Raw genomic sequence first — 12,016 nt, forward strand, 5'->3', positions numbered from 1 at the left:
TCAGGAATCCTTCCCTACACTTGTTTCCCAGTTTGGAACCACTTGTTAGGAGCTTTACTTTCAAAGATAGAGTCGGAAAAACTCTTCTTGTTTGCGAGTTCTCTCGAACCTTATATACAAATAGTGAATCTGTTCTCTGAAGGGATAATAGGAAGGAATGAATCCCAGCTATCTGTGCAGTTGAAACACGGAAAATTGTATGTAGGCTGACGATTAAAGTAGCCATCTTGGAAAATTCCCTACACTGCAGCACATGTCTTGGAATATTTTTGTTTAGCGCAAACCATAGCTGGTGCATAGCGATCCATATAGAACATGTTCTTGAACTCGTGTATGGGTAGTATGTGAGGAGACTTGCCTGCTGATATTCTTTAAAAATCTTGGGGCATATTATCAAGACTGGTCGATAAAATTATCGCTGCTTTATCGGCAGGAAACTGCTGCTAAAGTGGCGATAAGGGTCTTGATAATATGCCGTAGAAAATTCCCATAGAAGCCCAGGTTAGATGTCTAACCTGGGTTTCTATTGGAATTCTCTACGGCATATTATCAAGCCCCTTATCGCCACTTTAACGGCAGTTTCCGGCCGATAAAGCGGCGATAATTGTATCGCCCAGTCTTGATAATATGGCTCTGAGTGTTCTGAATGTGGATCATACTGAAATTGTATGTCACTTGGACTCTGAGTTAAGGCCCATTGCACACCATTTAAGTGTGGTGCACTTGCATTTGATATGATAGCTTAAACAGCTGTCTATAAAGTTGTATAAATACAGTTATTAGCTATAATTGTCTTAGCTGATCCACAGTAAAATGTCGTACATCATTGTGTAGGGTATATCCCACTTTCACTAGCCATGTGGGCCCTGAAAGACTTATTGGGCTCATTCTAACTGGATGCAATGTGTGTGGTAACTCCCTATTGAAACTTAATGCATGTTCTTGATAACTTATGGGGGATCTCCTGATTCTCATATGGTTTATATCATGCAAGAGGACATGCTCGCATTTATGTGACAGAGTCCATTAGCAACCTCAACTGGTACAAACATTACCAATGAGCAAAATATTTCTATAGGATAAGCTGGAATTGCTGGGCCTACCTGGATTGTTTAATTGTGGATTGCGGGCAGTCCATGCAATATCAAGTAATTAGTTACTGGACCTCTGAAATGCACCCTTATTACTGAGCCCCATGTGCCATTATAACAGATTCAGAATGTGATTCGAAGCTCAGTTTCAAAGAATTACAGACATATCCTTTTAACATTCAAGTGCTAGGCAGCCCCTTCGGCCGAATTAGCAGTTCTCATCTGATCTGAGGGTGGACTAACCAATATTAAAATGCGATCCTACATATTGCTAATAATTATAAAGTACTTATGTGTGGCCCTGAGGTGGGCTATAATGTGCTATGTTGTGATAGATTATCAGGATCTTCCATCAGCATTGCCCAGTTAGACCTACCTCAGCCCTCTTATAAGCAGGTTTATACAAACTTATCAGCACGGCCGGGAGGAACGGACACATTAGGGCCACGCATCTCTTTTAACTGAGCTGGAGAAAAGGCATGTTAGGAAGATAACATAACCAGCCAGAGACTTATTTGCTATTGTGAGTCCTGGAAAAAGTTTGCCTATGTGTGCAAACCCAAGAAATCCATACTGTTATTTGTAAAGCTTTTTTTTAATGCAGTTTTGGTGAACAGTAAATACAATAGTATTTCCTCAGATATCAAAACAACAGCTCGAATGAGAATGAACAGATATTGTCATCACACCTATGTATCTGTGATTTGTCTATTATCCAGTCCATGGCATGGCTCCAACAGTCTGCAGCAGAGCTATGTGTCTGTGTAAGAATTGTTGCAAGACAGTGGTCTTGGTGCAGTTCCAAAAAGAACTGCTCTGCTCTGTGCTGTCCTGTCATGAATCAAAGGCCCACGTTCTCCCCTAGAGAGCTGAAAACGATCAAATGATATCATCCAAACAGTTTTAGGAAAAATCAACCTAGTGATTCATGATGTCAGGTGGAAAGAAGAACAAGAGAATTCACTTACATATTCATGTTGAAGACTAAAACCGTTATGCCTTTCCCAAAGCATCTAGAAGCATTCTAGCAGAATATGCAATAAATGTAAGACACATTGTTTCACAATAATGATCAGAAATGCAGCAATGTATGCAAACAAATATTGGTTTATATGGTTTAAGACCTCCATAGGCAAAAAAGCAAGTGCCCAACGTAAGGGGCTTCTAAAAGATTTATAAGGCAATATATATAACAGGGGCGCTCCCGCGGTGAGTAAGAGGGAACAGCCATGCTGCTCACCTAGCGGCCATCTTGAGGGTAGTCCATCTTCTTTTTGTAGACCCTGTTTTTAAGTCTCTGCTCTCATGGCTATGCTAAGGATTGTATTAAAATATAATTACTGCCACATTTAGTTGTGTGGGACATATTTTGAAAGCATTGACAGAGGCTTATGAAAAAGATTGGTGAATTGTGTTTGTGTGAAAAATGTATAAATAAATAATGTTGTTTTTGTGTAAGTTTTATATTATGAATACATCAACTTGTATCACAAAGAGGGAATACAAATATAAGTGCAGTGTTGTGTGTGCTAATAAAAGTATGTACAGGATGGTGCAACTGTTGGAAAAAGGGAGGTAACACATGCTGGCACAAATATTACATTAGTCTCACTCGGTGTCCACTGTCATTTTGTACAAAGGGGTTTGTGAAACAATAGTGATCAGCCCATGTTATCAATATCTAAAAGTACTGCATACGGTCTGTCAAACAACATACACACCAGCCATGTCCCTGCTTCACGCTTTCCTTGTAAGCAGTGGCAAGTTAGGCACACTGTAGCACAGGGCACAACAACATTAAAGAACAGAAGTGTATATGCTGAGGATCAGTAGGCATTGTTAGAATGAAACTACTGACAAAAATATCTAATGTACTCGATCCCTCATGCCAAGAATGTCAACAGCAAATCTGTAGCACTGTTCACCAGCTGGGAGTAGGGATGGCACAGAGTAGCTCTGAATAATATAACAAGGTGAACAGCCCCATGCATGTAAACACCAGCAACAACTTTGGAACCAGTGACAGATGCACATCTGCTTTACTCTCTGCTATGAGGAAGGCCGGGTTACATTAGAACTAATAATATATGCCACCTCCATAAGGAATATGTGTGTTGGCAGGCTAAAACAACGGATGCCTGCATACAACACTATTCCAAATTAAATGTGCATGATCCCTGTAGCAGGGCACCACAGGAGCACCATTCAATAACTCGTACACGGTACACCACCAGTAAATCTGTATGTCCCAACAACAACTCCAGCACAGATGCAGTGGTGGCCGGCTCAGGTAAGCGTGGTAGGGCGCGGCAGGAGAGAAGCCGACAGACGACAGAATAGGTATTATTTCTTTATTTAATTATACCTATTCAGTCGCATGTCGACTCCCCTCTCCCCCCCACCCCGCCTCACCCCACCGCGTTTACCTGTGCCGGCCGCCGCTACACAGTTAACTGATGCATGTTTTTATTTTATATGTTGGCAGGCATGAAGCACATGGTAAGTTGTGTCAGTGTCCAAAGGTATACACGTCCTGTCCCTCTAACCGTTTGAATCCGCACATTTCAAATCAGGCCCAAAACAGTAGCCTATGTCAACATACTGGCTGAAGGAGATCTTGGTACATGGAAGGGACTGAGACACACTTAGTTGTTTAACAACTTTTTTTGTGTAAAGTTGGAAGCCCTCGAGCATAACCACTCACATGTATTGATAAATAGTACATTTACTCTGACTTTGATATTGAAAGTAACTGGCCCTGCAAGATTCCTATTCAAACCCACCACCTCTCAAAATATAACAGATATCAGAGAGGAGGAGTAATTTGTATCTTTTGGAAGTAATTGTTATTTTCTGTTGCAGGATTTTAGACAAACAAGATCGTGAATGCTTGTTTTCTTCTCGAAATGTTTCCCATACAGGTCTCTTCGAGACCAATAAGCCATACCTATACCAGTCCATAGTTTTATCTAAGTGTCATGGTCTGGGGTTATCAGACACCATGCTCATTTTTTATGGTTTCTTTTATTGAATCGAACATGTAAAACTAAAGGGGGATAAAAGCAGGCGAACACAATGCTTTGCTTCAAGGTGGTAGTTCAACTAAAACCCTACATCAAGGGGAACTAGGGACAGAGCAATAACAGAATGTAGAGAACCAATTTGAGCCAAATAAGGTCCTCATTATGGTGGTAGTCTGTAGGAATGTGGTAAGACTGAAGAAAACTGATGACTTTCATTTACCATCAATTTCTGTGATTGTATGAGCTAAACCTTTAAGATATGTCATGCGTTTAAAAGGGTGTATAGGGAAAGAAGTGGAAACGATATCTAGTTATAAGTATCAACTAGCAGTTGAAGTAAATGTCTATAAAAGATAGCATTACGTGTATTAAAGGAATTTACTTCTTCAGCTGTCACAAGACTTCAATAATCTCACAATCTCACAGCTAAAAAATGTTTGGCGCTCACTACTGCTGCATGCTGTCACAACAAAGAAAACGATAAAGTGTATCTCTGCACAATGTGGAATACCAGTTTATTGTAATGTATAGTTATAGTCCTAGAGACATAGTGTGTCTTGAGAGTTTTGCTGTCCCATTCTGCCCTGACTAGAGTTGACACATGTGTACACATGGTGGATGGGACATCTCCACATTTTGGCGGATGTCACGTACCTGCCAAACTCTAAATAACCCCCACAATGTTGGGAAAATAGCTAAATGCTTGCTGTGAATACAAAAGATTACAATATATAGTAATGAGGATTTATTGAAATTCCTAACTAAAATGATATCTTGCGTAACTTAACCCATACAAGAAACTGCTGTATTTACGCAGTAACCGATTCATATATCAAAAATCATACAACTGTAAGGTTGTGCTAAAAATAACAGTAAATTGGCCCCTATAGATGTTAGCATAATGAATTTAACTCATTTGTTCCATCAATACATGGACTTTTATTAGGCATGGATTAATGGTCTGATTTTATATTTTACAGCACTATTTTGGCCACTGATGAAACGGAAGACACAACAGCAATGGACACCACTCTCAATCTCTCCTCAGCATCCTTGTATAATTTATCTGTAGTACCCAGCAACTCCACAGAGTGTCACGCCTACGAATCCTGGGATTGGTTATTTACTTCTCAGCCCATTTTCCTCTGGTTCATATTTGTCTTGGGGCTAATTGAGAATCTTTTCGTTCTTGGAGTTTTTTGCCTTCACAAGGCTCGATGCACAGTAGCCGAGGTCTATTTTGGAAATTTAGCTGCGGCCGACCTTCTTTTAATTTCCGGCCTTCCGTTTTGGGCCATTTATATCACAAACGGGTTTTACTGGCCCTTTGGCCAATTTCTTTGTCAGACTGTTAATACGGTGATTAATGTGAACTTGAATGCGAGCATTTATTTCTTGATGATGGTCAGCATTGACCGCTATTTGGCCTTGGTGAAGACAATGTCCATTGGACGAATGAGGAGTCCTCTTTGCGCCAAATTGAACTGCCTGGTCATCTGGGTGTTTGCTTTCCTTCTAAGTCTGCCTACAATAATATACCGAAAGGTAAAATATGTTCCCGAATTAAACACTACGGCATGCATCCTTGTGTACCCATCCATCGACTGGCGCATCGCATCGCATATGATTTTGAACATCCCTGGGTTTTTGCTGCCCCTGACCATCATAGCCTTTTGCACTTTACAGATAATCAAAGTCTTACAGAACAACGCAATGCAGAAATTCAAGGAAATTCAGACAGAGCGCAAAGCCTCCATGCTGATGCTGGTTGTCCTTCTCGTGTTCATCCTCTGCTGGCTTCCTTTCCAAATAGTGACATTTCTGGATACTCTGTTCATCTATGATGTCATAGTGGGTTGCACCACTGATAAGATCATTTCGATCGCCAACCAACTATCAACATATTTTGCATACAGTAACAGCTGCCTGAACCCCCTGCTCTACGTCATTGTGGGAAATCACTTCCGAAAGAAGTCAAGAGAGGTCTACCAGCAATGGCGCTCAAGGGGGCAGAGGAGGAAGTCAATGTCGGCAACACTTCCTACTGATTTCTTTTCTTTGGAGAACCTAAGAACTTCCATTTCAATTGCACGGCCAAAAAATAGAATAATATTCTAGAATGAGTAGACTTCGAAATAGGGCATTACATAGCCTGTCTTGTTAGTTGACCAAATTGTGTGTGCATGTTATTTCCCATCTATGGTGCAATCGCTCGAGAACTTTGCTAAAGTAATCGTCACAGATATATAGACGGTGTAGACTTCATTCGACCTACCATCTTTCCAAGGCAAATTAACTGAGGACCACTTCCACCCAAAATAACATATCATCACCATGAGAAAAAAAGACAATGTTAGTGCTGTTGAGTACTAAAGGTACAGTAGGTCTGAATGTTCCTATCCATGGCATACCTCAGACGCAAGTGCAAGTTCATATGTAACCAGAGGCATAGCAGCAGCATACTTTCGCTTTCAATAAATATGTAATTAAATGCATGTAATTATTAATATTTATAAACCACGTAAACCTACAGGTATGCGAGCACTGTGGGGAAGTGGTTGCAAACTGCAAGAAGTACGAAAATGTTATGCACTGTAGATTGTCTAAAAGGGGACGTTCTTAATGTATGTCTTTTCCTGAAATTCCATCTACTCCCGACTTTTAACCCATGTCTGGCGCCCTTTAACAGTGGTACAATATTTCTGAAATCTTTAATAGTAGATTTTAGAAAGCTAGCTTACTGGCAAGGTGGGGGGAATAAACCTGTTTGTTTCGTTAAATTGGCGAAATGTATTTTACATAAAAATATGGGGTCTTATCTTACAGACCCTTATGGACAGGTGATAGGATCTCAATTTGTGCAGATGGCTTGCGGCTCCCTGTTCGAGTGTTTCCGTAACATACCACAGTATGCTACAGATTCTGTTTTAAATAAAAGTCGAAAAAACTTGTTTAGTTTTTGTGAATTTTTAAAATGACAATTTTCTGAAGGTTATGAGTAAGGGAAGGTTTAACAAAAAGTGCTCGTGAGCAGCATATTGACACGTTCTAAAGTGTCTATATTTTATTTTAATCATTGTAACATACAAGTCGCATCGATTCTGAACAATGTAGAATATTTCTGGAAAATTGTGATGCTCTTCGTCTTTATAATGTCTGTTATAAAAGTGGATATTGATTACTTCCATTCAGCTGATTCGTATAGCCACGGGGGATAAGGGGATCGGATCCCTCTTTGGTTTTCAATCCATAATCTCTGTTTATTGGTTTTGGAAACCAAACATTTTGATCACAAAAACTTGTTATGTCTTTGAGTAATATATAACAATGTGAGTTCCTCATGAGTTACTTGTTTGGCGGCCTATTTCTCAAAAACAAACAACATGATAAACAGGGCATCATGAAATAGCAGCCTGGCCAGTATTGTCACTTTTGCCTTCAGTCAAAGTTTACGAACTGTGTAGATGAGACATTTTAAAGGGGTCATCCAATTAGAGCACAAACATTTCTCCTTTACCTAGTCCTGCATCTCCAAAAATTACCAATAGGCATTCCAGAATGTTCTTGTTTTCCAATGATGTTTCTTTGGGTTTTGGAATATATGTCAATCACTGGATGGCCCCTTTAAACGTGGGGGCTAATTTAGCAAGGCAGGACAGCAAACAAAGTGGCTGCGCTGCATTGCAGGAAACAAAGAGAGCAGAGCAGGGCCATATCTACTAAGATGTGGCATTGTTTTCCTCTCTCCCTGTGCTGTCACACTTTAGGCTGCCATGCATCAATGTACATGATGCAGCGGTAATTTCATCTGGTAATTTCTCAACCCTCATGCTACCTCTATTTACCGCTGAAAAGGTGTTGGGCATTGACACCATGTATTACCTTCAGGAGACTTTACATAAACATGCCCAGTCAAAATTGCAATTATTATTTAAGCCAATAAAGAGAGCTGTTGGGTCTGCATATAAGCATCACATGTGGGAAAGAAATTGTGGCGCAAAATGTTAGTCAATACTCTTAAAGAGTTTCTAAGAAAAGGAGTCTTGCAAGGCTAATCAATTAAAGAGTTTGCAATAATCTCCCATTAAGAGAAATAAATGCATAAGACAAATACATCCTTTCAGACCTAATTAATTAGTCAAAGCATAAACTTAAAATGTTAGCATCTAAATCTGAAAAAACCTTTCTATCTCTCTGCATCTCTGCCCCTCTGATAGGAGCTGCTCCTTGAAAGCACCCCCTCCTTCACCAGACCTTAAAGGAATGTGGCCTGGTGCCAAAAATATGACATGCAAGGACTCTCTGAAAAAAATATGAGCAAGGGAACTGTTGTATCTAGCTAAAAAAAAGTAAAGTTGGTACAGTCCGACCCCTCTGTTCTGCCCCAGTTGGGCTGACCCTTTTCCTACATGTCAACGTTCTAAGTCGCGCTCCTGTCAGTACTTGACTGGCAGGATTATGGATGTCGTGTATATGTTCTTTCTGAATATAGGACTTCAAGTTACAGAGCGTGGTTCCTAATTACAATACTGGCGACGATCGTTGGGAGGAGGCCAACGTACGACATCCCCTCCATTCGTTACCCGGGACCAGTGGGAATAAGGAAAAAGTAACGCAATGAAACGGAACGTGAAGAGAGACAAGAAGTAGATTTTTGTGGCTGAGCAAAGTGAGCCTGCAAGCAACTGAAGTGAGAAAAGAAAATTACATGTGAAGGAGCAGACGGAAAAAAAAGAGAAGTGTGTGGGAACCGGCAGGCTGGAAGGTGAAAACAGCTGCTACGGGACTAATCTGCCGGCGAAAATGGGCAGCAACTGAAAGAAAAAAAGGTGATAAGTACCCACAGTGAGACAACGCAAGTTGAGGCGAAGGAGAAACTGATTTGCGGGCGTGATGAGCTGTGAATAAGAGGAGGAGACAAGTGAGTGGAAATCAGCAAGCTGAAAGGAGAGAACAGCTGTGAGCAACAGATCTGCTGGCGATCGAGCTGTGACGAGATGAAAGGAAATACCCACAGTGTGACGGCGTAAGCAGAAAAGAAGTGAAACTGATCTGCAGGTGGAAACCACGGTTGTGACTGAAAGGAGGAAAAAAAAATAAAGGAAATTAGAGGTACTCACAGTTGCCGGTGGTATCTGAGGTGACTGGGTGACGGATGGTTATGCACAGAGCGGAGCCATAGTGGTGACTGGCGGCATCCGTGAGAAGGTGACAAGGCGTAGGCAATCTGAGGTGAGAGGAATCATCGTGGTGTCTGGAGCAGGTGACGCGTGAAAAAGTAAGCGGAAGGGAATCCGGTGAGGAACGGTGCCGCCGTGATTTGGAGTAAGGCAGCAGGGTGAAAGTCGGTGAGGCGGCATTTTGTGCGACGGCGGAGGCCAGAGGGAAGTGAGCGAGGAAGATATCCTGAGAGAGAAAGAGCCTCCGTGTGGAAGAAGGAAGCTGGGGCCAGGGTGAGACGACAGAGTGAGGCATCTCGTTGTAGAAGAAGAAGGATCCTGTGAGGAACTGTGCCATTGTGAATTGGAGCAAGACAGCAGGGCGATAGATGGCGAGGCGGTATTTTGTGCGACAGCGGAGGCCAGCGGGAAATAAGTGTAGAAGAAATCTCCAGAGAGAGACTGAACCGCCGTGTGAAAGGAGGGAGCTGTGGCCGTTTTAAACGACGGTGGGTGGCATCCTGTGGTGGAAGAAGTGAGGCATTCTCGTGCACGTAGAGAGTCTTCCTGAGTTGGGAGCATTCCTGAAGAGTGGTGGTGACCGGGTGCAACTGAGTGAGGCGAGTGACAGACGCAGTGGAGAATAAGGAGTTTCGTTGTGACAGATTCGTCAAAGACCCTGCGAACATCATCGGCAGATTCCTCACAGAACTGACTTAAGGAGCAGAGCTAATTTGCGGAGGAACTTATTGGCAGAACTGAAGTAATCCCTTTTAGGTCATTCTTAAGGGGTGGGAGCACAGTAATTCAAGTGGGGAGTAGGTTAATATTGCTGAAGTAAGAGACCCTCGGGAAACTGCTGGAGAATCTGATTGGCAGATTCCAAAGGAAAAATAAAGTGAGAGGAGAGGGGAACTGTTATATGGTGAATGGTCACACGAGTGGGGGAGCACTATTTAAGTTGTGACAGGAAATAATTTGTTCATGAGCAGATTATTCAAATGTATTGGTAAGGACGTAAATTGAAATTAAGAATTTGCAGTATCTAATGGTGAATGTGTAATGGTGTGAAAGAAAAGTGAAGGAGTCAGCGGAGTGACTAACTTTTTTTTTAAGTTCAAAATGATTTTATTGAAATTTTGACAGAGGAAAAACACAGAAATACATACAGAAAACTGATAAGATAATTCATTAAATTACATGGAAGCGAATAAGAACTATCATAAATAAGCATTCACAAATAAATCACATCGCATAAAACCAACGTCAATGAAAGGATAACTAAAAACAGAAGGGAAGAAGGAAGGGGAGGAAGGAAGGGGAGAGGGAAATATACAATGCATATCATAATAAATTAACCAAATAGAGTTACCAACAAATAGCTACAAAAACAGTATGATAATCAATAAATAACATAATAACATTGAAAGAACAGGAATCATAACTGTATATATGAATCTATAGGTGACCAAAAAGATTGAAAATGCAAAGAATTATGACGAACACCTTGTAAAGATAATTGAGCACCTCTTCTTGTAAAGATAATCCAAACCACCAAGCATGAACTGAAAGAGAAGTAGCATCCTTCCAATAAAAAGTTATCGATTTGAACGCAGCCGAAACCAAAAAATTAAATAACTTTGCTTCAGCATTTTCAAGAGGAGTAATTAAGGCAACAGATTTACATATCAACAATTTATAAGGAAGCAAATCAGAAATAGGCAAAATTTTCAATATCACATTCCATACTTCAGACCAAAATGTCATAATAATAGGACAATTAAATAACATGTGACGTAAAGAACCAGGATGTAAATTACAATGCCAACATACGTTAGATGGTAATAATTTAGCTTTAAATAAACGTAATTGAGTCCATAAAGAATTAAACAAAATATAAGCATTGGTTTGATAAAGTGAAACTGGTAACCATCCAGAAATACTATTAGTCCAAATTAATGACCATGAATCAGTTGAAAGGGAAATGGAAAGTTCAGCATTCCAAAAAGTGGAAATTATATCAACATTGGAGCCTAATGAAATAGTAAGTTTTTTTTATAAAATACAGAAACTGCCTTTGAAGACACAGAAACAGTTTTGATATAAATTAAAAAATCAGCTGAGGATACAGACGGGATACCATCTGGGAATGAATCTAAAATGGAATTACATAGAAATTGGTATTTTAACAAATCGGACATTGGCAGATTGAATTTTACTTGGAGTTGAGCAAAAGGAATAAATGCACCATCTAAGAAAACATCTTTAAGAAAGAAAATACCCTTAGCAATCCATGAAGACCAAAAAGAAACATTTCTGTTTAATTTTATTGAAGCACTATGCCATTAAGACAAATGCACTGTAGAAAGTAAAGGAATTGCAAAATTAGAGTCTAAATCATTAAAAATTAATCTGGAAGATTTGATTATGGACGAGGAATGTATAATCTTAGAGGTAGGAGACATAGTTAATAAGTATGGCAAAGGAAAAGGTTTTGCAAGAGAAGTTTCAATATGAAACCAAATAGGAGGATTAACAATAGGTGAAATATTAAACCATAATGAGCTCTGTTTTAAGATGAAAGCCTTATGATATAAATAGAAATCAGGTAAGGCAAAACCTACTTGGTATTTAGGAATTTTCAATTTTTATAAGCAATACGAGGAGGTTTATTATTCCAAAGAAATTTAGATAACAATTTATCAATATCTTTATAAACTTTGAGTGGGAATTGAGTTGGTAT

The 12,016-nt window shown here is 40.0% G+C and overlaps 1 protein-coding gene across 5 annotated transcripts in view; it reads left to right on the forward strand.

The window, feature by feature from the left end:
- The window catches only part of BDKRB2 (bradykinin receptor B2), a 425,511-nt gene that overhangs the window by 340,029 nt on the left and 73,466 nt on the right, over window positions 1–12,016 (forward strand). For 3 of the 5 annotated variants that reach the window (XM_086937740.1, XM_086937738.1, XM_086937742.1), the window contains one exon: window positions 5,095–8,412. The exons of the other annotated variants lie outside the window; for them this stretch is intronic. In XM_086937740.1, coding sequence (XP_086793866.1) covers window positions 5,095–6,232 — 1,138 coding nt within the window. In that variant the 3' untranslated portion in view covers window positions 6,233–8,412. Of the gene's footprint in view, window positions 1–5,094; window positions 8,413–12,016 lie in introns of those variants that run through there. 5 annotated transcript variants of the gene reach the window in all.

Source organism: Lissotriton vulgaris, chromosome 9 (genome assembly GCF_964263255.1).
Source record: "Lissotriton vulgaris chromosome 9, aLisVul1.2, whole genome shotgun sequence".
NCBI lineage: Eukaryota > Metazoa > Chordata > Amphibia > Caudata > Salamandridae > Lissotriton > Lissotriton vulgaris.